Below are 27844 nucleotides of genomic sequence, written 5' to 3'. Positions count from 1 at the left end.
CTAAGTGCATTCCAGAGTGAGGTAGAATCGGAAAACAGACTTGCCCGCATGGCTGCGAAAAAACTACAGGCTCTGTATGAAAAATTAGTAACACCTGCACTGAAATTGCTGAGAGAATGAGTATGGAGGAGAATCAAACAGAGATACTGGAAAATACAGTGGATATCTCGAAAACACAGGTGACATCTCATGGGAACGCGGTGACTGACATCATGTGGAAGCAGAAAACCGCCAACGCCGAAATAATGTTTGAATTCTTGGGATTCCTGAAAACAGCGAAGGAAGCGACATACGTGCATTGATCATTAATCTTTTGAAGAATGCGTTCCCTGAGCTGGTGCAGTGGGATTGGGACAAAGAAATCCAGCATGTACACCGATTCCCGCTTTCACTACCTAGACGTCCACGTACAGATCAAACTTTCCCCAGAGTCATACTTTGGGCAATTTTCTATATATGATCTTGCCCATCCAAACAAAAAAAGGTGCTGGGAGAAATTCTCATTTTTTGCAAAACCGGATTTCGCACATGCCACGGTGGAGAGGTGATGGCGGCTACGACAGCTGATTACACCCTTCCAGAAAGCTGGGGCTCTCGCTTTACTCCAGAACCCTGCCAAACTGAAAGTAGTTTCACAGGGTCAAACTTTGTTTTTTCCCTCGGAGATACAGGCAGAACAAACCCTGATATATAAATTCCCTAGATAAACATCTGGAAATGGCCACCCCGGACACCCCCCATGTGGGTAACTCTGCAGTTCAGGTCCTTCTTTATGCTGACGATGCGGTACTGTTGGCCCGCACAGGACTGGGGCTGCAGAGACTTTTAGATTCCTTTGGTGGCTTTATGGAATCTTTAGATCTGAGGGTGAATAGTAAGAAATCTCATGTTATGGTGGTTGGAAAACGCCCAAAATCATATAAAACACTGCCCTTCTCTTGCAATGGTGTAGTTCTATCCATCGTCCCAGTATTTACGTATCTTGGTGTCATTTTTGATCTAAAGGGAAGCTGGGCCCCTCAAATTAATGCGAAATGCTCAGCGGTCGCTAGATCATCCTCTGCTCTAATGGACTTTGCAAGGCGGTTGGGATCCAGGCCTATGGAGGCACTTTTATCTATTTATAAATCTAAATGCCTATCTATAGCGTTGTATGGGGCCTCACTATGGGTCTATTTGCAACAGGATAAATTACAAAAAATTGAGAACAAATTTTTAAGGATCCTGTTAGCTGTTCCTCAATCCACGCCTGTGTTTACAATACATACTGAGTTGGGACTGAGCTATATTTCCGATCTTATACGCTTAGCCCCAATAACGTGTTGGGTTAAAACCTGGATTAATAAGGAGATTTCATTGAACCATGCTATTTTAAAAGATGTAATGGCACTCGAAAAAGCACACAAAATACCCTGGCTATCTTATATTAGAGATGTCTTTGTTAAATTGGGGCGTCCAGAGCTTTATCATTCCCCGCATCTGTTACAAAAAAGTGATTTGAACTGGACAAAGATGAATTTTATGAGGATGGTTGAGCAAGAGCGGGAATATGTGGAAATGAATAAACCTCTCGTTAGATCTAATTATGTTTTAAAGACTACTCCACATTTCGAACCATACCTCAGAATGGTATCAATACCATATCATCGACATCTCTTAATTAGATTTAGATTAAACATTGTTCAGTATACTTTGGGCATTTCATGTGTGTGGGGGAAACCAGACCTTACACCTCCTTGTAGCTGTGATAATGCCTCGCCCCAAACCCTTTTGCATTTTATTTTGTTTTGTCAGCACTTTTCTGATATTAGGAAGCAACATTTAGTTCCTCTATTAAGAGAAGCAGGATTCACTCAAGCTAAACCAGCACTGATGTTTTTACAATTGCTAAGCACTCCGAAAGTGATGTTTGGGGTTGCAAGCTTCCTGGTGGCTGCTGTACGCAATAAGAATAAGAGAGTGGCTTTTAGAGCCTTGGAGAATTTATTATATCCCTCTGCCAATGAATTTTGACGTTTTTTACTTTGTGATATGCCCATTAACAACATTTGCGCTTGTATATTTATATACGTTTTATGTATAATACTGTGTATTAATCTTGGAAATATTTTAACGTTTTTAATATTTCTGTATAATGTATTTTTGTGACTGCTTTTATGATTTTTATTAATCGAAATAAAGTGCTATTGACTTGACTTGGCTTGACTTGACTTGACTTGAAACCCTGAAAGACATCATTGCTGGGCAAACTGGGGGTGCAGGGAACAATCGTTGATTTCTCAACATTAATTGGACTATTGTTGTTGTTTTTTCTCTGATATCCCCACCATCTTAATATCGGCTCCCTATTTTTCTTACTTTTACTCGTTCTTTTCTCCCTGTTTGGGCTGTCTCACATCTTTTTTTATTTTTCTTTTCTAAAAGTTTTTTGTTATATATGCCCGGTGGGCTGAGAGATTGGCTGAGGTGCCAGGGCATTGTTTATTAGTATGGATAAGAGGGAAGGACGGGTGGGGAGTGTGGGTGAGGTTGGTTAGAATCTATCACACAGGCTCAGGATTGAGCCTGGCGGCTTAAATATTTGAGGGGGGTGGGGGGGATCAAGGGTGGGTAAGACCAATGGATATCAAATACAAGATGGGTGGTAAAGGTGTAGGGTGGAGGGGTCAATGCATTAAGAAAATGGCAGGGAACGTATCCATGAAACAAGTATGCCACTATAGTAAGCAACCGATGGCAGCTCAAACACTAGTATGGCAAAGTTAAAAACCATCTTGATTAACATTTGTGGCCTTAACGACATAAAGAAGAGACAGAAGGTCGCTATGGGGCTACAACTAATGGAGGCTAACATTGTATGCATGCAGAATACACACATCGAAGGGTCGCAAAAATACCTGCTTAAAACACTAGGGTATAAACTCATCACTGCCTCAACTCACGGTGCTCGAACCAGGGGGGTGGCTATTTTAGCTAAAGGGAGGGGCTTCAATTCTTAAGATCATTATCCGATAAATTTGGGTGTTGGGCCATCACCGAATGTCATTATAATAGTGGGTTAAATAAGATGACAATCTGTACTATCTATGGCAGCGTCAGTGATGACCCGGATGTGTTGGTTGGTGTTTCCAGTGAACTAGTACACTGGCCCCTACCCCTGATTGTGTGTGGGGACCTTAACTTACACCTGCCAGGAGATTGGTCGATGGGTCCCGAGTTTAAATATCACGGCAGGGAACCAAAGGTTTTCGGGCACTAAAATATTTTTGTGTATCACATGGGCTGATCGACAGTTGGCAACTCAAGCACTCTGGGGATCCCGGATTCACATACTATTCTTATCCACATTCCCGTCATGCATGCTTAGATTATATGTTAATTTCTATCTCCTTGAAACCCACTAGCACAATAGAAAAACTCCCAAGGGCGTTATCGGATCATAACCCATTAGCACTAAGCCTCGCTAGTAGTCAAAATAGTCACATAATAAAGATATGGACTTTTGAAAAGGCATTATTGAGGAACGAGAAATATTGCCAACACATGAGAGAATTGATCCCGACATTTTTAACAGATAACCTGGGCAGTGCACCTATCGATGTGGTTTGGGATACCCTGAAGCCTGGCATTAGAGGAGAAACGCTGCAATTCTCACTTAGGTTTAATAAGGAGGGGAAACAGCATTTAGCAACACTACAGCAGAATCTGGGCAAAGCAGAGGAAGATCTGATCAAAGTTGCTCAAGAGGGAGGGATGATGGATAACGAATTAGCTCGGGTAGCTATTGCTAGAAATCTTATTTCTGAGATATTAACGGAAAAGACCATAGCTAAAGCAGCAATCTATAGAGAGAAAGTATACAAGCTAAGCGAGCAAGTTGGTCATCAGTTACCGGTTCGTATCCGAGAGGAGAGCTCAGCTAATATAGTGAACGTAATTCAGGATCCGGAACTAAGTTTAAGATCAGAACCATCAGAAATAAGAGCGTCATTTCAGAGATTCTATCAGGAGCTATATACAGAGCCAGAAATGGGACAGGAGGATCCTGAACTATATCTAGATCTAATTATAGGTAGCAGATTTGAGAAGGAGGATCAAGATAAGCTGGATAATCCTCTCTATTGGGATGAAATTCTCCTCTCCATGAACACGCTGGCCAGCGGGAAAGCAGCTGGTATAGATGGGATCCCAATAGAGTTCTACGTTAAATTTGCAGTTCAACTCAGAATAATTATGTTAAAACTATTTGTTTTTATATTTCAGGGGGGGATCCACCTGCCTCATGGTCAGCTGCTAAGATTGTGGTCTTTCTGAAAAAAATAAAGATCCCCTGGAAATGGGATCATACCGCCCTATAATATTGATAAATGGGGATTCCAAAATCTGTTCTAAACTCTTGGCAGCTCGACTGGCACCTATTATAAATAAGATAGTGTCAAATCGCCTGTTTGGGTTCATCCCTGGAAGATCAACAGTAGATCATGTCCAAAGAGTAATCTCCCTATTTGATTATACAGAGATGACAGGAGACCCTATGGCGCTAATTTTGCTTGATGCAGAAAAGGCGTTCGATAGGGTCTCCTGGAAATTTCTGTGGGCAGCCATGTCTCACTGTGGAATTACTGAGAGTTTCATAAAGGCCACGCAAAGGTTATATATTAATCCAGTCCCCAGTGTTCTGATCAATGGGCTTCTATCGGAGAGTTTTACTATCACTAGGGGGACTAGACAGGGGTGCCCTTGCTCCCCTCTTCTATTCGCAATTTATAATAATTCATTTGTCGTCGGCTAGAAAATCATGCGTTAATACCACCTGTCCAAATACGTAATCATAACTCCAACATTTTGCATATGCCGACGACATTGCACTTGTCACCAGCGATCCCAATCGAGCTATAAATGTGATAGAAGATGAGGCTCCACGGTCCCGACTCGTCTCTGGGTACAAATTAAATTCAGGCAAAACCCAGATCATCCTCAATGACAAAATCAGGATGAGGGACGCAAGAGTCACAGAAAAAGCAGTTTACCTGGGTGTTAACATAAGTGCAAAAATAGAAAATATTGTTAGTATCAATATGGATCCATTGATAACTCGTACAAAAAAAGAGTTGGTACGATTGAATAATTTGCATTTGACTATTGGTGGCAGGTGTAATATAGTTAAAATGCTTTTTCTGCCCAGATTCTTATATTTTTTTCAGGCGATATGTCTGGAGTTCTCTCCCCAATTTTTCAAAACTATAGATTCAATGATTTCAAGGTTTATTTGGGGATTTAGGAAACCCTGTCGGGCCCTAAGATGGATTACTCTACCAAAGGAAAGAGGGAGATTAGCAATGCCCAACTTTAAATTATACTATTGGGCTACTGTGTTAAGGTATTGCGCAATACTTATCTCTAAAGAACCCAATAACCATACTATCCCGACCCCACAAGAAATCATCCCGGAGGAGGGCTGTGAAGGATGCTTTTGGCAACATGCCAATGATAGTTATTTTAAGAAAGTCAAATTCAAGACAATATCTAGTGTATACAAAGTGTGGAGTAATGTACGGAAACTACTGGGGTTGGGGCGATACTCGTATTATACCCCCGTGAGCCATAATAATGACCTGCCAGAGATCTTTCAGGATAGCTGAATGGATAGATGGGTGGAGGCCGGGCTGCGGCAACTAGGTTGCTTTTATACGCCGAATGGACTCAAGAGTTTTGAGGAGCTACATACCGAATACGATATCAGCCATAGGGACTTTTTTAAGTTTCTACAGATCAGAGATTTTTAATCAAAGAAAGGGGTGGTCGATTCAAATTCCAAACTAGCCAATTCATAGAGAATTTCTGTAAAAAACCCACGCCTAAGACTGGGGAAATATACAATGCTATGAGCTCGGTATTTCCCGATGACATTGATAAACAATCAGCTGTTTGGCAGGCTAAACTAGGAGTACGATCAGCAATTCCCCCTCTCGCCTATGAATTATCCCGAACATGCCTGATGTCTATCAAACTGCAAGCCCAATATTACAAAACATTCTTCTCCTTATACTACACCCCTCATAAAATAGCAAAATGGGGGACTGGAAAGGGAACCACCTGCCCGCGCTGCACATTGTTTGAGGCTGACATTGTCCATATGTTCGCCACATGCAATACTTTTTCTAGTTTGATAAAAGACATATCTGTTTTTTTTATCAGAGGTGTTCCAAACAAGAAGGAGTATTTCAACAATAGAGATCATGTTGGGGGTAGCAAACTGATCTCTGTGGCTATGGCAGTTTTGCGGCTATGTGTAGCTTCATCATAGCTTGACTCGAACCCACCCGGGTTCTCACAATGGAGGGCTAGATTGCTCGTGACATGTAGCCTCGAGATGGCCATTTATAAGAATAAAGGGCATAACAAAAGAAAAAGAGGTATGATGATTTGGGAGCCACTGCTCCAGTGGATTCATAGCCACGCTTAAGTTTGGTGCTTGTTTCATATAGATATCTGTATATATAATCACGATGTCACAATGTACATGTGACCTTTTTTTTTTTTACATCCATCTGTATATAATGGATTGCTATCCCGAACTTATGGATGTAATAAGTTGTTTTTTCTTTTTCTAGGGCTTTGACTTTGGTCTCATGGGAGGGGGAGGTATGTGTGTAATGGAAAAACTGTGAATAAAGATATATTTAAAAAAAAAAGAGAAAGATTATGCACAACTCATTTTAGAGCTTTATGCCTATAAAAGCAATAACTAACAATTACAAACAGCTGGATTTCTAACTGGTATTTGGAAACAGTGAAACAGATATACCATCTCCCCAAGTCAGAGCACAGTGCTATGTTTTGCACATCACCCACACTGTGATCCAAGCAGGTATTTGCACAATAGTTTTGTTAAAGATTTTTGTATATTTAATTGCAGGATGCATTTTTACACTCGATTACACATGTTCGCACTGATATAGAACCAATATTTCTGGAATGATTTTCTCACTTTGTGTAGAAGTGTGTTTTTCTGACCCTTGCTAATTAGGCCTCAATTTGGGACTAGCTGCCATGATTTTCAAAATGGGTGTCACCCTTGTCTTCCCCTTGCACATCTCACTTCCTATTATTTTTACAGAACAAGTAAAATATTATTTGTTTATTTCCATTGTCATTGTTCATGCTGTTTTCAGTTAACTTTCCCGGCTTAGTCAGAAAACTGCATCTATTTCTTCAAGATCACTGTGCCTTATCCATTCATATAACATGCTGTTAATGTATTTAGGCCTAGATGTAGGTAAATGTGATTTACCGATTCATAAATACCGAATTTTACCGATTCTGTATTCATGAATCGGTAAATCAAATGTAGGTAGAAATTCGGTAAAAAATACTGGATCGGTATGATTCGGTATTTACCGATTCTGTAATTACAGAATCAATATTTGCCATTGATTCCTATGGGCCTTGAAGCCCATAGGAATCAATGGCAAATACCGAATCGGTACTTACTGAATCGGTAAAAATACCGAATTTGCAAGGGGAACAGGGTGTCACTTTGAGACCCTGTTGCACCCCTGTGTCTGGCTTGTGTGCCATGTGACACACATACATGCCCTTAGGGCATGTCTGTGTGCCACATGGCACAGGTGTACATGCACAGATGTGCATGTACACTGGAATTCGTTATTTACCATGTAATAGTATTACATGGTAAATAACGAATCGGTAATGGCCTGTGGCACTGTTTTCAGTGCCACCTACATCTGTATTTACCGATTCAGTAAATTTACCGATTCGGTATTTTACAGAATCAGTAAATTGACCGAATCGGTAAATATACCGATTCTGTCAATTAAATTCCACCTACATGTCAATTCCCAAATACCGGTCGGTAACGGCCAAAATCGGCCGTTACCGAGCGGTAATTGGCGACCTACATCGGGCCCTAAGTTCTTTATAGCATCTCCGGATGACATTAACAAAGAGGGGACAGAATAATCATTCATGTAGTGGGATAGTGCTTAGGTACTAAGGGAATATGACAATATATGAGCCTCTGCTCTGTTTACTAATGAAAGGATACATTTGTTCATACCACAATAATTCTGTAGTTATGTATGTTATGTAGGAAATCTGTACTCATCAGGATCAACCCGAAACTCGGGGATCTGGCTGAAAAGGAGCCATCCTCTAAACCTAATGGTCTCCTCTTCGGGGAGGACATGATTAAAACTGTAGGGAAATATGTGGCAACATTTACAGCTCTGGATAGAGCCCAAAACAACATGAAGCGTGTTTTTGGTCAGGCCGGTGGAAGAGGCCGTTCTTCCGGCCGAGGTAACTTCCGGCCCTTCACTTATGGAAGAGGAAGAGGTTCATCGGGAAAGGGTAGAGGTTTCTATCCCTCCAACACCAGACAGTACTTCCCACAGAGAGGCAGAGGCTCACGCGGAAGAGGCTTCCCCACTCGCGGTGCCTCCAACAACACCTCCTCAAGTAAGTGCCTTTCCTTCCTTCCCCCCAATGGTCGGCGGCAGACTCTGACACTTCATTCACACCTGGGAATCCTTGACTCAAGACCCTTGGGTTCTAGAAACTGTTTGGGGTTTCAAGATAGATTTCACAGAGATTCCTTTCCAAACTACCACTCCAAAACCCCTAATCCTTTCAGCAGATCATCAAAACATCGTCAAAGAAGAAGTTTCGTCCATGCTAAAGAAGGGCGCGATAATAGAAGTTCCTTGGTCTCAGAAGACCTTTGTGAGCACCCTTTTTCTAGTCGAAAAGAAGGACAAAGGTTGGCGCCCAGTAATAAACCTTCGGGAAGTAAACAAGTATCTAGTATACCGTCATTTCAAGATGGAAGGCATCCATCTGCTCAGGGATCTTCTTCTCGAAGGAAATTGGCTAGTCAAATTAGACTTAAAAGATGCCTATTTTACCATACCAATGGCAAAGAAACATCAGCCCTTCCTCCAATTCGTCTGGGACAATCGCCTTTTTCAATTTCAGGCCCTCCCCTTCGGTCTATCATCCGCCCCCTGGTGCTTCACCAAAATGATGAGAACGATAGTCTCTATTCTGAGAGCCAGGGGCATTCGCCTCATCATCTATTTAAACGATATTCTGATAATGTCCCAATCTCACTCACAGATCCTAGAAGCCTCCATGAACCTCATAGAAAGCCTTGGCTTCATTATAAACAGGGAAAAATCCATCCTCTTACCCTCCAAATCTCTGGAGTTCCTGGGCTTCACCGTGGACACATCCAGGTGCCTCCTCCTACTCCACAAAAAGAAGATTGCCAAAATTCGGAAAGAGATCAGATTTGTTCTCAAACACCAGTCTCTCTCCCTCAGAGAGTTAGCCAGGCTCCTTGGTCTTCTTTCTTCCTCGATCCAAGCTATCTTCCCTGGTCCTCTGAACTACCGTGCTCTTCAAAGAGTGAAAGCCAAAGCTCTCAGATCCGGACTTTGGTACGGAGACCAAGTTTCTCTGGACGTACAAGCCAGATTGGAACTTTCTTGGTGGCTGGAGAATTTGGACGCCTGGAACGGAAGGGCTATCTTTGGTTCAACTCCAGACTTCGTTCTAGAATCAGACGCCAGCCTTCATGGCTGGGGTGCTCGTCTCCTCGATCAGGACACTGGTGGCGTTTGGACCCCTTCGGAGGCTTCCCACCATATAAATTTCCTAGAAATGACGGCCGGGCTCTATGCCTTGATGAGCTTCAGACATTCTCTTCAGGGCAGATCCGTTCTCCTGAAAATGGACAACGTCTCCACAGTCTCATATATCAACCGCCTCGGCGGTACGAAATCTACCGACCTATCAGATCTGGCCAAGAAACTCTGGATGTTCTGTCTAGAACACAAGATCTCCCTGAGGGCGGAATACCTCCCCGGGAAATCCAATCTCTCAGTGGATTGGAACTCGAGATTTCTAGTAGATTTCAGCGATTGGAAACTCAATACGACCATCTTCAATTCTCTAGCTCACCTTTGGGGTCCTTTCGATGTGGACCTTTTTTCAAGCCGTTTGTCCTCCCAACTTCCACAATATTTCAGTTGGATGCCAGACCCGGGTGCTCTCGCAGTCAACGCCTTCCTACAAACATGGGCTCCTCTCCACCCCTACGCCTTTCCCCCCTTTGCTATGATCCAGAGGGTTCTGCAGAAAGTGAGACAGGAACAGTGCTCTCTCGCCCTGATAACCCCCTTCTGGCCGTCTCAAGCTTGGTTCCCCACAGCTCTGGAACTTTCTTGCGACGTTCCCCTCTTGATTCCGGCCTCTCAAGGACTCCTCCTAAACGCCAACAGAGAAGATCACCACCTGGTTCTTTCAGGGAACCTGAACCTTCTTGCCTGGAAAGTGTCAGGCAATCTAACCAATTGTCTGGACTTTCGACATCTGCTCTCACACTCCTCAGTGAATCTTGGGCTCCAGGTACACACTACAGATATAATACCATCTGGAAAAAATGGTCTAGTTGGTGCTTGGAGAGGGACTTGGATCCCGTGGAAGCTCCTATCGTTAATATAGTCAATTTCCTAGTGGAACTTTTCGACAGTGGCCTCTCCTATAGATCTATTAACTGCTATAGATCTGCAATTTCCGCAGGACACTCTATTGTCAACGGTAAGACGGTAGGTAAGAATGTTATTATTTGTAGAGTCCTTAAAAGTATCAGACTTAAAAGGCCCCCCAAGACCTAAATATCAATCTGTGTGGGACGTAAAACTGTTGCATGACCTGTTTTGTTCCTGGCCTGATAACTCTCTTCTTAACAGAAAATGTCTTTCTATTAAACTTGCCTCTCTCTTATGTCTCATTTCTTGTCGCAGGGTCTCTGACGTCAAAGTTCTAGATATATCTCACAGATGTTATGATATGTTTGGAGTTAAGTTTGAAATACACAGAAGAACTAAGACTATGTCTGATTTTATTTTCTATCCTCGTTTTGATTTTTGCAAAAAACTTTGTGTAGTAAATTGCATGAAAGAATATGACTCTAGAATGAAAGACCTTCGCCATCTGATACTAATCAACTTCTTATCTCCTATGTCAAACCATTTAAACCCATCTCATCCTGCTCTATTGCTAGATGGGTCAAGTTGGCCATGAGCCTTGCTGGTATTGATCTTTCTAAATTCCAAGCTCACTCTCTAAGGAGTGCTATGTCCAGCAAATCCTTTTGGTCCGGTGGTAAGTTGAATGTAATTCTAAACTGTGCAGACTGGTCTAATGCTTCTACCTTTGCACATCATTACTGCAAACCCATAGAACATGTCTCAGATGCTGTTCTTCAGGGCTACCAACATGCATAATGTAGCCTCCTGTCTTGTAATGAAATTGCGATTCTCCTATTAACATGACCAGAGAATCTGAATTTCATTAAAGACACAGAGGCTCACATTATCCCCCCCTTCCCTCCCTTAGATGGAGGATATTCTGGTCAATTTTAAATATTAACTCTTGAGTTTTTAATGTGTATTCTACTACGAAATCGAATTTTCTACTTCAAATGTAATTGCTAAGTTTATGATTATCTCTGTTCCACTACAGTTCAGTTTTTTTGATGTTCTTCCTTTTGTTTGCAGATAATTCAAATTAACGACTTCCTAAGCTTCCTTCTCCCTCTACGAAGGATTTCAAGCCATTCTTCATCTCCTTTCCAAGTTACGGCCTGTCTGGTCTTATCTTCGTTCATCTGCATTTAAAAGAGGCAGCTCTACTACAGGACACGGCTTATATTATTGTCATGATGTCATCTTGTTCTTATTATTCCTTTGTGATGTAAGCGGCTGTTGTGAGTGGCATTAAAAGATTAATGCATAATGTTAGCCTCCGTGTCTTTAATGAAATCCAGATTCTCTGGTCATGTTAATAGGAGAATCGCAATTTCATATGCAGGAATAAAGAGTGAAAACCCCAAACTTTGGTGATGAGCCACAGACTTTTCACTTCTACTAGGGATGCTGTTGACTAAATTTAGATTTTGCGTTCCTCTGAATTGCCCTATTTACTGGGAACCTTCATGGCATGTATCGCCAACTTTACAATTTTGTGATAAAACTCTTCAACCACGCCGTTAATCTAGAACTCAGTTAGGCTGCTGCTCCTGATTCGACCAGGTAGGGCGGCAGAGGTATATATGAGTTACCTGATGCTGTTTCCACTCCGTCTTCCTCCTCTTCCGCCCACTACGTAGATGTCCAGATGCCAATCCCAGCGCTGCGCATGAGAGCAGTGCTAGGATTGGTCTAAGCGGCCTGCTTTGCCATTTAAACAGTGTCTGGAAGCCTATGGCTCTTCTCCACCAGGCTGTGTTGTAAAGCTGGGTGAAGAAATACAAACTGTGCATGACGGTTTGGCCAGCCTAAGACGGCCAGCCAAACCATCATGCCTACGTAGTAGTGCTCACAACTCCTTCTCCTGAAGCTCAGGAGGATGGCCCGGCCTCACCACACACATCTGCTATCCAGCAGGTGTAACAGTGTAAAAGAAAATGATAATGGAATTATTTTATTATCATTTTCTTTTTCACTGTTGCCTCTTCTGGGTAGCAGCAGTGGGGGGAGGCTCCTCTGCCATAGTGGAGGAGTCGCCCCTTTGAGTCGACCCTTTCATTTTATCATTTGCATTTCTGATACTTCTGATGTGCTGGGAGGTGCCTTACCTCGAGGAAACATTGCCTCATGAAACAGACAATTACCACTGTCTCCCATTTATCTAAATTGTGGGCATTCAGTTGAGGTAAATTTTGGGGGTCAAATTTGTCGGGTCCCCGCGCCCACATTAGATTTACAGATCCGGCACAGTGCAACAATATGGAGGATTTCAAAGGAGAACAGGGAGCCATCCCTGCCTTCTCTTTTGCACTCCTAAAACATTGCATGTTATTAAGGGGACATTGTGTAGACATTGTATCAGTTCAGTCTGATCTTTCTGATGCTGGTAGCTGTCAATCAAGGAAAGGCTTATGATGATTACAGTATTACAGGTCCATTACTGTCAATTACGCTTTCAATGTGTTGCAAGGTCTACCACTGGGTTTGGAGTACTGATGTACAGTGTTCTGCTGGATCTGTGGGCTGGGATTTTGGTCCCAAGCTCCCCAATGGAGCATTGTGTATCAGTGTTCTAAATAATACAGATTGAGCATGTCGGATGGGCTGAGCGGAGAGCACTGGTCCATAAAGATGTAGTTTTTTTCTGCTTGTCGTGCTAGGCTCCAGCTGTATTAATGCTTTGTGATGTATTTGAGTCACTTTTTTGATACAAACCTGGTGTGAAGTGCTAGTTTGGGATTCGCTATGCAACAAAAATTAGGATTTGCTTTACATAGTATGCCAAAATAACGCAAAGCTACACTATTCACTGCTTTTGGTTAATTTGTGTCAAGTGGTGAAAGGGTGGTGCATGTGCCTGCGTTCTCATGCAACCACCCATGAGTTTTGATGCAATTCGCATGTACAAACATTGGTAGTCAGGTATTTACACCAAAATACTTTTTTTTCAACTTGCATTTGCTGCCTTGTACAGTGCAGAAACTAAGTGGTAAAAACCTTAAAGCATACCTAGTTTCTGTAGTGGATGGAACCCCTTCCAGTACAAATATACACTTCAGAAAAGGCACACAGCCTTGCACTTTATTGCAAAGGTAGGTGTTTTGGCACTTGGCATCCAAAAATACACCAGTGGTGAAGGAGAGAAAAAAAGAACCATATCTTAGTAGATATGGCACACTTTTTCTCTTGCCTTTTGATGCAATTCAGGACAACATCTTTGGTGCAACCCTGTCTTACGCCAAAGAATTGTAAGCCTGGGCCTTAGATCCTAGGACTGTGTAGGGGAGGCAAAGGCGCACACTTTTCGATGCCTTGAGCGACATGCAAAAACTGATTTGGCACTGACCGAATACGTGAACTTGGACTCATAAGGTAAAGGTAAAGTGTGTCTTGTAAAGCGCACTGCTACCCGCACCGCAGGCCTCGTAGCGTTATAGACCGCTGGGGAACCCGTCCTGGCTTTCCCTGTGAGATAGTCCCCCCTGGGGGTCTCCAAGGTGAAACCAGGCATCCCTGGCGTTTGTGGGGGGCCGTTGTGGAGATGAGGCAAGCTTAATGCCCAGAGTTACCGAGTGTGGTCCCCGGATAGAGTAGGCACCGAGGCGAGAATTATCAAGTCCGCTGATCCTGGTCCAAGACCCTGCCACGTCGGGAATCAAACCCTGGTCCCAGCCCGTTCTCTGCTCTCGGGTCGGCCGCCTCTAACCAGTGAGCCACACCACTCCAACTTGATCGTACCTGAAAATGTTACTGACCAAATAACCTTCCACGGACCCTCAGACTCGAACCTAACTACCTGGCCTTCCGCAAGAAACTTAAAACACACCTCTTCCCTAAATAGTGTCCCCATATGAGTACCTTTCCCCCCCCCTTCCCCTCAACAGGATTGTAAACTCACAGCGCGGGGATACCCTAGGGTCACCAGGCGCTTTAGAAATCGCTATTAAATTAAATTAAATTAAATTAAATTAAAGTTTTAACTTGTATCTGAAAATGCAGATATCTGAGATATTCCTGAAAAACCATCCTCCCATTCAGCCATTTACTAGGTTGTAAAAAAGAGAAAATCATACATACCAGGGGTGGATATTTGTAGAACACAGCATTGTTGGGCTCGATGGAGTTAATGCTCTGAACTTCTGCATCTCTTGCATTAACAATGCGAATGTACAGCTCTGTATTATCCAGCTGCAGAGTGAAATCAGGCAAAATGAACAGCTACAAATTGACCCAACACAATCACGAGAAAAAAGTGCAAATTGTGCAAAATCTACGCACAAAAATAAAGGCAACGGGTGAAATATGGAACTCCTTTAACTACATGCACATAATTGTCTGAATATTATTTGATGATGTTCATAAAATGCCTTGTTGGCATGAAATGTTGGCAAACCTTGAAAAGGAGCATAAACACAGACGACATTGACCATTTGTCATGGCAGTAGTTACAGATCACAGGTTTAACTGAACCTGTGGAATTCCAGCCCTTGACCTTACAACATAAAACAGGATCCATTTTGTAGGAATGAAGAGAATAACAAAATCAATTTGACAATTGATTTTTGCATAATCCATTACCAATAAAGTGTACTACATGCTCTGAGGAAGATCAAAATTATTTAACCATTATCAGAAGCAAAACAACTAGGTACTATGAAGAATCAATAGATCGACAAATCAAGAAAAACACCTCAATGATTCGATTTTTGAAGATAGTTCCAAAACCTGAACACAATTCCTGAAATCTAGCTGATTTGATCCTCATTGAGCTACCATTTTTAGGTAGTCAATACCGAATGGCTTTGCAAAATAAATATGCGAGTTCTCTGAAAAGCATCCTCCTGATTGTTCATCATTAGAGGAGATGAAACTGGGAAATGATCTAGGCTAGTAGCAGCTGCGCTACATTTGGAGCATGATTGTGAATATTTAGGCAGTCTAAAATCGAAGTATTTCCTTTGTCCTTGAGCCTTGAAATAGACCCAGGGAAGACTGGCATAAATGGGTGGGACACATGGCGGCTTTTTGTTCTCTGTATCTATCTATTTTGTTCTCTGTATCTATCTGGATTGTGTTTCACCGAAGAACCTAACATTATCATTTGTATCTTAATTATGAATGGGTTTTCCTTTAGATTTACACATCATTACAAATAGGAACGCCCTGCGGAGAGCTAACAAGACACACCTCATTTTAAGGAGTCAGCACAGAATAAAGAGAATTACACAACACCCCACAATTCACCACAATCTTAACATTTCAATTAGGTTGTAATTCCTGACCACTTAACATGGGTTTCAAATCCCTCCTGACTGCTGCAATAGGGGCACTTGGGGTCCAGATTATACTGAAACCACTATACCCCCCATGTTGCAATTACTACTGGAACATGGTAGGCCAGACACATGGTTACACTACTCTATATGGGGTCTTTGGACTCCTGCAGTTACTGGCTTTAAGAGATAAATGGACCCTCTCAACCGGATAGGGTTTTACAAATAGACAATGGTCGCTTGCACTCTTGAAACCCACAACTGAAATATACATAGTTTAACTATCTGCAGCAGACATACCTCATCCTTGCGCAACTGCACCATATCTTTCCAGGAACAACACCAAATTGCCATTGGTGCACATGCCCAAAGGCAGACTTTTATCACATGGTGTGGTCCTGTCCGGAGATCGGGCGCTACTGGGAAGGAGCATTGAAAACACTAATTAACATTATGGGACAACCTCTGCAGGTAGATCCATTAGCCTGCCTACTGGGACTGACCTCCTGCACACGCACACACAAAAATATGCCACAAAATTTGTAGAGCTGGTGTTTCTCCTAATAAAATGTCACATAGCAATGACGTGGAAGTCAGCTACGTCCCCTCTCTTTGGCTTAGAGACCTACTTAAATGGGTAACCGCTGAGATGACCACCTGGTTCTCACTCCAAGCACATCGAGGGGAAACACTGCAGTGGGATGCATTGGACACATACATAGATAACCTCATTGCGAGGACAGATTTACAACCAGAAATAGGGTATATACACCAACGGCGGACCTTTTAACCGCACCTAACTCACCATTCCTATTGGTATAATTTGGTGCACTTCAATTCCAATATCAGCCGTTATGTGATCAGATGCAGATGAGGGCAATACTTAAAACAAAAATGGAATGGTGCACCCATAGAGAAAAAAAATCAACACATTTTCAAGTTCATTTTTTAGAAAACGGCTTCTTTTATTTAATTCTAATTTTAGAATGCAAGATCTAAAAACCAAGCATCCAGTCTACATCCAATCTTGTAGGTTCCTGATGAGGAACAAGTTTTCTATATTTTTTTCAAAGCCCTGGTGAAGTTCAATTGATTTTGAATGAAAATTGTTGGCTGGATGTGTTAGTTTTTGGAACTTACATTTTAAAATTTGAATTCAATAAAGGAAGACGTTTTCTAACAAAGAACTTGAAAATGTGTTGAGTTTTTTCTCTGCAGTGCACCATTCCATTTCTGTTTTACAGATTTACAACCGCCCCGAGCCCCGCTATACCCAGACTGATACAGCCTGGGGAATTTTGTAGGGGTGCATGGAGGATTCTTTTATATGGCAGGCCACACACCTGGGGAGCACCGGGGCTGTACGTACCCTGCAGACCATGCCTCTCCGGCACCACACAGACTACCCAAGATTATCCATCCTTCTAAATGTGCTATGGGCCCAACTCAGACACCCCTTGAATAGACACAGAGATCAATAAGGAGACGGCTCTCCCATTGAGAGCTCGCACAGATTAGTACAGCATGACAGATGTTAATGGTTATGCCAAACCCAGGCAATGTTTACCAGTTCTATTTTCTCGCCTGTTATGAAAAGCTGTAGTAGACTTTATGCACAGGACACGTGAGTACCCTCAATCGACCTGCCTGCAGAACACACATGCCTTGGCCACTATAATGTACGGGTGTTTATACCCGAAAATTCTACAAACCACAGTAATACGGGGCAAACTTTGGGAGTGGAATACACGTTGTATACCTTTCTTGGAATGCTTGGTGATTCCAAATACGTCACTGCATGTACCTGAATATACTTTGTAAAACTCATTACAAATCTGAATTTTCACTTTCACACATCTAAAGATTTTTGTTTGATTTCTATTACCTAAAGAAATTTCCCAATGCTTTTGATGGTGATAGTCATGAGGAAATTCTGAGTGTATCTTCAGTATGTGATTTTAAGAATTTACCCTAATATTCATCGGTAATACCAGTCACTTGTATTTACAAACAACCTATACACTCCCTTAAAGGCCAGTGCTTACTATATGTAATACTGTAGTAACTATTGCATAAAGCAAGGAGGGTATAAGGCAAGGGGTAGAGAGAAGTTGGAGGAAGATGGCTGTACTAGGGAAAAGATGATGGGGATGAGTGAGGGGGCAGCAACATGGAGATGGGAAGAGGATTTTGATGACAACACCTGTTAACGGAGGAAGTGGGTAAGAACATGAAACTGAAAATAGCAAGTGCAATTGCATGGAGTAAGAGTGAGTGAGTATGTGGCATGGGAATGAACTGAAAAAAAGTCAGCAGCATGGAAGATATAGGGAGTGAGAACTACTTGAAGGACAGTATCACCCAAACCTAAAGGGAACAGTAATGGGACAATGGGGCGAACCAGTAAATGCTATGAAACCATGAAAAACCCTTGAAAGCAAATGGATGAAGAAACCTGACCACACCCCACTCTCTTTACTATTTCCTACATACTATATACATATACACATACATATATACTGTTTAAAACCGTATTAACATGACATCTCTCAGACAAAGCTGTCTATAGTGATACTGTTGTAGCGCAAAATTTGCTCTTTCATTTGTATGCATGCATTATAATCATGGGTAGGCCGCACCTACACAAAATTATTTGTTGTATGGACTTAAGACATTAGAATGTGACCTGTAATAACATGAAGGGTGATGTATTAGGAATATTATCAATGTGAACATGAAAAAATTAACATTGTAACTACGTGTGCTTAGTCGAAAACATTAAAGTGTAGAATTCCTACCTGCCTCTGAAAATTATTCACGTTTTTGATGTGCTTATGTAATGTGTTAATTTAGATATGCTCAGTAAATAATGTTAATTTTATATGTGTAATTTCATAAGGCCTTGTGCCATTTCTTATGCCATTTCTTATGTTGGCCGAATTCTGTAGGCCTGAATTGTATTTTTCCCCTGGAAGCTCTTTTATTGGATTTATTAGTGAATGTATGGGAATGTTGGAAATGTTTGTTACTTATGTTTCTATTGCAGGTTGGGAAATCATCCTTGATAGCTAGAATAACGTCTTTATTTTAGGAGTTAGGCTGCAGGCAGGAGGATACATTGAACGTTGATACTGATAATGTAGAACGGTTGTACTTTTTCATTGGAGTAAGCCTGGGAAACAAGGTCATCTCGCTAAGACCTGGGATCATCACTGCGAAATGGAAAACCACCTACGAGGAGGTGGCTTGACTGGATGGTGTGAAGCTGCAATGCAGGGATACTACCTGTAATATTGATGTATCGAGGTTAGGGAACAGTCCTGGAACTTCTGCCTTACCTTGCAGAGCATCTTAGAACAAATGTAAATGTAAATGTAAATGTGCTGGATTTGTAAAGCGCACGGCTGCCCGTGAGCATCCCGGCGCTTGCTTAGGGAACCCGTCCTGGTATTCCCCTGTGAGAAACCCCGGCAGGGTGTCCACAAGGTGAAAGCCAGGCATCCCGCCGCGAGGGGCCGTAGTGGAGATTAAGCAAGCTATTGCCCAGAGTCGCAGAGTGTGACCCCGTGGGTTGAGTAGGCACCAGAGCGAGAATTGTCGAGTCCGTGGAATTTTTTGAGCCCGAGACCCGCCGAGGCAGGGAATCGAACCCTGGTCCACGGTCGATCTCAGCTTCCAGGTCTGCCGCCTCTAACCACTGAGCCACGCTTCTCCAACCAACTATGTAGCTTTATGCTACTTGACCCATCAATGTGAAGAGACTTCTTAGGAAGACTTCCCAAGCTGACACTTTAATGGATATTGTCACGGGAAATGCTAGGTAGGGATGGCACTCTAGTTGTAGCCTAGAGACACACTAATGCTTTATACCCATAACCTTCCAAGGAAGGGGAATCTCGATGTCTGCACTGTCATCTTCGGTATTCTAGTACTCAAACTGATTATTCTGTGCATTTTGCACCGTCTGAACTTCAGCCGTAGGTTTGGCTATGTATTAGTTCTGATGTATATCTATACCCTCATCTTGAGGTGTCTGTTTGTCTAACTGTTCTTGGCTTTGCAACAAACTAACTAAACTAAATTGAGAATTTGTGATTATTCAGAGTCGTAGTGCATTGGAACTACATTGATTGATTGGCTAACAATTGATTTCCCCTCCACGCTTGCATGCTGATGCTGATAAAAAGAGCCATCGACCTGGGATTCCAGAGCAGATCTAGAACACAGAACCCGGTTCCTTCAATACCTAAAAACAAAGGTCAGACAGAGTGCTCCATTATGTACCGGATGTAGCACTACTATATCTTGTCTATGCGCCTTCTTTCAAATTAATTGATTTAAATTGCAAAGCAGCATATTAGGAAAACAGAATGTTATTTCACAAATCACATGCAGTGAAGATGGTAGAAGATTTGTTTTGATTACATTCATGCATTGGTGATGAAAAAAGGCAGGCGGTGGAATCAATTAATCAATCAGGGTCTGTAAAGCACAGCTACTCACCCATGAGGGTCTCAAGGCGCTGGAATCAAAACTACAAAGGCTTAGTCTTCAGCAGCCCAGATTCCTATGAAACACTTTGCATTTCTGCACTTTTTCTACATTTGCAGATTAAGCACTGGATTTACCCTAAAGCATGTCACATACTATCATGCATATGGTGCCTAACAATAGGGCTGGTTTACCTTTAAAGATGAGTTTATTTTAGGAATAAACCATGACATTGCCCTAAACTAATAAACAACCTGGTCAAGAGCTGCAAATGGTTGCTTTGTGCAGCCACAAACATCACAATTTCATCTGCAAACACTATCATCAAAGGTGTCATATGAGGACTGCTGACTTATGATAGGCAACGTATTCGAATTATTTCATTGCTACCGCGGCCAACCAGCCAGCATCTATCGGACTTCGCGCCCCCGACGCTCGGAGTCCACAGCTGTGAGGAGTAAACGCGTTTGGCTCGCTGAGTCTCCCCCTACGCTCTTCTCCTTGCGGGAGCCGTCCGCCGCCTTGCTACCGCGGCTGGCCAGCATCTACCGGCAGACATCGCCTCCTGGCGTCCTCTGAGCTTTGGTCCACTGGGTGCGGAGAGGTGAGAGCTTGCGGGGCATAGCGGTGCAAGCGGGACTGCTCCTTTCATCACTGCCACCGCCGCAACCAGCCAAACCAGCCAAACCGGACCTACTGTACTGCTGTGGGGCTGTACTGCCGCCGGTTCTCCCCGGCTCTCCTGGCTTCTCCTGGGTCTCCCAGGCTCCGCTGCTGTTACCACCGCCTCCAGTTGGGGCCCCAACACTGCCACAGTGGAAAAAACCTCCGGTTTTCCAATCACCCTCCAAAGTCAACATTTACGGTGAGGGGGCAGCGCGGCAGGGGGGGGCACAGTGGAGGCTGACCTAACGTGACCTAAGGTAACGCGGGTTCGTGGGTCTGCTGCGGGATTTGCAGTGCCGAGGGGTGGCTGATGGGCAAGGACAGTCTGTGCCCGCGCCCCACCATTTCTGGCAGAGAGGAGCAGTGATCTGTTAAAAGAAAAAAAAAATTAACTAAAATTGTTAATTGCCCACGCCTCGCCGTCGCCCTCGTTCCCCGCCACCGGCATCAGCTGCGCCTCCCCGGACTCCTTGGGTCCCCTTGGGCTCCATTAGCTTTGCAAGCTGGAGCGGTGCTGTATGCTGACTGTTTGACATTGGGCTGCACAGATCTGAGGCAGGGGTAAGCTGAGTTTCTCCCGCTTGGTCTGCCGTTTGTGGATCCAGTCATGAGATCTGGCCGACTCCTCCTACAAACCGGCAGCGAAGGAAGAAGGAAGCAGACAGAAGAACCTGGTTCCAGTATTTTAAGGTTTAACACATACTACTCGGCAACCCGACCCACGTGGTTCCTGTCGAAACCTGCAATTCCAAGCATTTCGGCTAGCCCATCACGCACAATTGTTAATGCAGATTTTATATATTTACCGAAAATGAGCAACTTGATGGAATAAACACCACAAGCCAGTTACCACTACCTCTAAGTATCATTTATGGAAAGAGAGTGTCCTACTGGAACGATACAAACTTACTTCCTCGCAGCTATTTACAGCTACCTTGCCATCTTGGCTGTCGATTAAGAACTATTAAGTTACCCCAGCCTTCTATTCATTTGGATTGACTGTACCCTGCAGACCGGCAGCCTTAATCAACTAAAACTATCCAGTCCTAGCAGATAATTAACTAGAGATGATTCTTGTCCTGATGAAGACACGCTTGTGTCGAAACGCGTAGAGAAGAAATCGTCTGGTTTTCCCACATTCATTGGGTCACCAACCAAACTGCTGTTTTATTTTTATTTTTATTTCATATGTTATGAATGTTTGAAAAATGTTTTAATTTTAAGTATATTTTATGAATATGTACTCAATCTGCACTTTACCAATTTTTTATCAATATATTAAATTTGATATCTTTATAATTTTCTAGTGCCCAGATTGTTTTATCTGCACACATTGCCATTCTCTAGTTTTGCCTGGGCATGTTAACTTACATAAAAGGCAGGAGGCAACATTATTAGAACAAAATCTCAAAAACTCGGCAACCTCAAAAAACACCAATGAAAACCAACCCCAGGGGGGATTATCCACCGAAGTCCTTTCGTCAGAAAATGAGGACCAACAAAAACTGCCGCCAGCGGGCCCGGCAAAGGACTGCTTCTCATCCTGCAAAACCAAGTCTCGATCTGACCCTTTACCACCTTCCCCCAAATCTGTTATCCAAGGAGTAGAAAATAACAATTCTCTGCAATTATGCCCTATTTCACAGGTCGTAATCCCTACTAGTAAAATTAAGGAAAGGATAACCGATGAAGTGGTCAGCATCACTTTCATTCCGGAATACATATCACGGGGAAGAGACGACATATTAAATAGGGAGAATGTATTACGACTCTTAAATTCTATCCCGAGACTTGGAAATATAAACTCAAAGGATTTACTTTCCATAGAATTCCTTCCAAATAATAACCCCCTGGGCCAGGAGGTGACGAGGACAAGATGGAGCTCAAGTGAAATCGCAAATAAAATCAAGGAAGAGGAAAGTATGTTCAAGCACTGGGGTATAGTAATGTTATTCGAATTGAAATCTTCTTATCCAACTCCGTTCTTAAGAGATCCAACCCCCGCCCGAGACCAAAATACCACCTCAGTATTAAGAGGGGCAAGAAGTAGAACCCCCGGTATGCTCACGGCCCGAACAGGAGGAGTTAAGCTAAGCAGTAACTCAAGACAACTAATTCCATTTGGGTTGCCGGGTCCAGAAGTTCGGCAGCAAATTACACGCACACTTTCAACAAATTGTCCAAAGTGACAAGTGAGTGAAACCCCACGGATCGCCCCTCTTGTTCAAGAACAAACTAAACTTTGCATTTGGAACATTAACGGCCTGGGGGCCAAACTAGACGACCAGGAAGTAGCCAACTATTTGAAAACATTTGACTTAATACTTCTCCAGGAAACCTGGGAAGAGAATGCCAAGGATCTCCAAGGTTACTGCTCAGACTTTGTCCCGGCAACAAAGGGGTCAAACTTTGGTCGCTGTTCTGGGAGACTAATGATGTTGACTTCAATTAATACAGTGGGCTCAACAAAGCCCATTGAGGTAAAAATTACATCACCCAATGCTGCTCATGCAATACTGATAAGGCTCAAAATTAACAACGTGATTCATGAAGTAATAATAATTAACACCTACGTACATTCAAAACATAAAGAACTGGCTGTAAAGGAGCTGTCAAACGAAATAAAACGGATTATGGATGAGCAGGAAACTGACCATATTATCGTTTCTGACGATTTCAACCTACACCTCCTTGGGTCAAGCCAAGATGACGGCCCTGTGCACAAACTCACTTCACGTTGGGGAATACCGACTCAGGGTAAAGTAAACAATAGCAAACCCTCAAGATTGGCTAGACAGCTGTTACAAGAACTAGAACATCTAAATTTAAGAGCACTGAATTGGCGCTTTCCTGAAGATACTCCACCAGTTGCTACTTTTCACTCGTCAAACACATTAGCCATGTTTGATAAAATATCAACCTTCAAAATAGGTGACATGGCCCAGAGTGATCAACTCCCACAGGAAACAACATTGAAAGCGACATCTGCCACTACACTAGACATCTGGAAACCAATTGCTATCGAAGAAGTCTCTAATTTAATGCGTTTAAGGTGTAATGTCAACAATATTAAAGCCCTTTCAGCCTCTGCAAAAACCTTGTTTGAGAGGGAAAAAGAAAATCGTATCCCAATTGCAACAGCATGGGAAAACTTTATCAAGACCTTCAGTTGTAATTTTGCAACTAGGACAGGGGTCAACTCAAGACAACTAGAAGACGGATTAAAAAAAGTAAATTCCAGTCCAGAAACTAAGAGCCTCAAACGCACCATAAACCGAACCCTTCGTCAATTGCGAAAAACACCGGGGAATTTGGAGATGCAGTCATCCCTTAGACAAACGAAGACACTACTTAGACGGAGGAAGTGGAGAAAAACAAGGCAAAAGAACGACGAAACATGGGCTAAATTATTGCACGATGCCAAGCAACACAATAGTGCCAAGTTCTGGCAAACAATTCATAAGATAGATCGTCCGAACCACCCTGGAATCTGCTCCAATATAGCAGAGAACACCTGGGTTGATTACCTTTCCGCTCATTTAAATAACGAGGGAGCAGATACCGTGACACCTGTCATCGAATTCCCCGACAAGGGAGCAGATACCGTGACACCTGTCATCGAATCCCCCAACAAGAGAAAAGTGACACACTTGGTCAGCAGCACCAACTTCCACAAGCAACAGGGGACCCCGATGGCTGGGGATGCAGACCCCACAGACCCTATAGCAGAGGAAGGGTACGCCCCCACAGAAAAACAGATAAAAGGCCTAATAACCAAGGGCAGAGACATGGGAGTGCCCGGCCCTAACGGGATACCGCCGAAATTGTATAAATATGATGCCAACTTTTGGAGCAAAGCTCTATTACGAGTTTTCAAGAGCTTAAAAAACACGGCTACCATTCCGGAATCTTGGAAAGGATCTATTATTAGCCCAATATTCAAGCAAGGCAAAAGAAATGATCCAAATAATTACCAATTGATCGCCCTCCTCGACGTAGATGCCAAATACTATGCTGGAACAATCTTAGACGAGCTAACATCTTGGGCTTCAGATCATTCCATCATCCCTATCAATCAAACCGGGTTCCGTACTGGCCAAGGAACTACAACAAACATACTGGCTCTCACACTACTAATGGATGCAGCCAAAACTTCAAAGGTGCCTCTCTTCCTTTGTTTTATTGACTATACAGCCGCTTTCGACCATGTCGACCATTCCAAACTTTGGGTAAAACTGGACAATTGGGGTATTCCAACTACTCTTTTGGAACGACTAAAACAGCTGCACACAGACACATGGATCAGGGTTAAATTAGGTGAAGGGGCTTACATCTCAAAACGCATCAAGACCTCTAAGGGCCTCAAGCAGGGGTGCGTCCTGGCCCCGACCCTCTTTAATCTTTTTTTGGCCGACCTGCCAGGGGAGTTGGTCAGTTGTGTGTCCCATGCTCCCAACTTGGGGAACAAGCTAATGTCAAACTTGCTATATGCGGACGACCTGGTTTTAATTAGTAGGACACCAATTGGCCTTCAGCATTTGATAAATACGACAAGCAGTTTTTTCTTATCGGAACTCCCTAAAAATAAACCTCAAGAAGACGAAAATTATGGCAGTCAACTATCATAAAAAGAAGACCCATAGTTGGTTCCTCGACGCCCAATGCTTGGACCAAGTACAAAGCTATAAATACTTGGGCATCCTAATGGATCATAAAAACACATTTAAACCCCAGCAAGAGTCCATCCGAAGAAAGGGGACCACCACGTATCTAGCCCTGAAATCATTGAAGAGACATCTCCCCGACCTCACGCTTGAACCCTTCTCACAGGTCTTGAGGGCCAAACTGCTGCCGTCACTGTCATATGGAAGCGAGGCTCTAAAAGGGAAAGATGCAGCAGTTTTAGATGTCGTAATAGCTAACGCCTACAGAGCAATTTTCCACCTCCCAAAATATGTCTCCCCGGCTCAAATCCGGTTAGAATTTGGAATTCAAAGACAAACTGTGGAAAGAAGGAGCGCCTATGTTAAAAGTTGGCACAAAATCCGAAGCGCTGAGGCAGGAACCTTAAACTTCCATCTTTGGAAAGCCCTGGTCAGCCAAGAAAAATGCCCAGCCAGGGATTACTTGCTCGATTCAATTGAGTTACTGGGCCTGTCAGATCTCTGGTCCATTCCTCTTTCTTTCAAAAAAGCAGCACGAAAAACATCATCAATGCTATCTGTCTTAGAAGACAAAGCAATTCTCACTAATAAGGCACACGGCTGGATAGTGCTCAGCGATTATGTAAGGCTGAAACCCCCAGCCTATTTGAGTACCAGAATCAAGATAAGTAAGAAGGAAAACTTTTTGAGGTTGCGGCTGGGGGTAATTGCGATTAAGCCCCATCTACCACCATGGGAGAGGAAAGGTGGCTCTCCGACTTGTCGCCTTTGTGGAAGTGGGAAGGAAGACATCATCCACGTTATCTGCAACTGCCCCAACTTAAAGGATATAAGATGCACCTTGTTGCGCCCTTTTTTCAGGCTTTACGGCATCCGGTCCTGTAGGCAGGCAGTGAAGCTATGCTTCAAACCCACTGATGTTCAGCTCAACTGTCGGCTAACAAAATTTTTTGCGACTGTAACAAAGAGACTTAAAACCCTGCCGCTTTCCGATCCATGGGGATAAACTTTGAAAGTATACTATTAACTCAATACTTGGTTTTAGCTGCATCAGTATTTTAATCATCAGATCTTTAATCTGGACAGTGGCCTTGATCAAGCTGTGCCACTCGATCTGGGAAGTTGTTGTAGTTATTGGCAGATAGCACTACATGAGATGCAAAAGCCTATGTGAATAATGTATAAATATAGAACATGCAATTGATGACTTTTAGATTACGCATCTTTTAACTGTTTTAATTGTATTTAATTGTGTATATTGGGAATAATTCTTGCTATGTATTTGCAACGATTTTAATTAATCATGCAAAATAAAATATCCTATCATTCATTGCAGTGAATTATTTCCAGGGAGTACTCGAGTATAAAGCTTTGTGTGGGCAGAGATCCTCTGTAGTAATATGCATTTCACAGGGTGAGGGCGTATTTCATTTGACAGGCTGGTGGGGCACCTTGCGTCACAGCCACGCACAGAGAAGTCACATTCAGACATTGCTTTTTTCATTCCTCTCTACGTTTCACTCAACATAGTGAAGCAACTTCCTGAAACCAAAATATAAAGAGTGGCTTGGTTTGTGGGACTGACACATTGAATGATTTACCTGAGGCACCCCATTAATTTCTCCTGTTGTCAATGACGGCTTTAAGGGAAGGGTACGAACTGGAACTCTCCACTGTCCACTGATGACGCGATTCTGGTAGTCAAAAATATCAATTTTTACCCATCCCCTTGCTACAAGGCGGTTGACTTCCTGTCCATACGGGTCATATCCTCCGGAAGCTTGCAGCTCAATGACCAGAGCTATTGTTGGAGATGGGCGCACTCTGTAAGAGATCAGTTCACAGTTAGTCGTGCATAACAGGGTGATTCAGACCTTATTTGAAACATGCAGTGCCCTTCAGACCCTGGTAACACATGCAACTCGATGACAATTGAAAAAAGCCCTATTCATCACGAAACATGCTAATGCACGATTTTCAAAGCATCGCCATACATGTACACAAGCAAGCAAAAATATATATTCGGATTATGATCTTTAAAAACGTTTACATTTTATCTTTTCACTTAAACATGGGATCACACGAATGTGCACTATAAAAGGTTTTTTCCTGACTTCTCAGGAGAACTTTTCCCTGAATTAGCAGAGTAGAGTGCTCTTGTCATGTCAAAACTTGACTTGCTTACTTTTCTTTT

At 42.9% G+C, this 27844-nt stretch overlaps 1 protein-coding gene across 2 annotated transcripts in view; it reads right to left on the bottom strand.

Moving 5' to 3' along the window:
- LOC144818693 (coiled-coil domain-containing protein 17-like) overlaps window positions 1-27844 on the bottom strand; it is an 874964-nt gene that overhangs the window by 17824 nt on the left and 829296 nt on the right. For both annotated transcript variants that reach the window (XM_078676346.1, XM_078676347.1), the window contains 2 exons: window positions 27252-27474; window positions 14634-14744 (listed from right to left, as the gene is read on the bottom strand). In XM_078676346.1, the coding sequence (XP_078532472.1) occupies window positions 14634-14744; window positions 27252-27474 (334 nt within the window). The remainder of the gene's footprint in view (window positions 1-14633; window positions 14745-27251; window positions 27475-27844) is intronic.

This window comes from Lissotriton helveticus, chromosome 2_1 (assembly GCF_964261635.1).
Source record: "Lissotriton helveticus chromosome 2_1, aLisHel1.1, whole genome shotgun sequence".
Lineage (NCBI taxonomy): Eukaryota > Metazoa > Chordata > Amphibia > Caudata > Salamandridae > Lissotriton > Lissotriton helveticus.
Note: the sequence above shows the minus strand (reverse complement) of the source record. Positions and strands in the feature narration are given on the sequence as shown.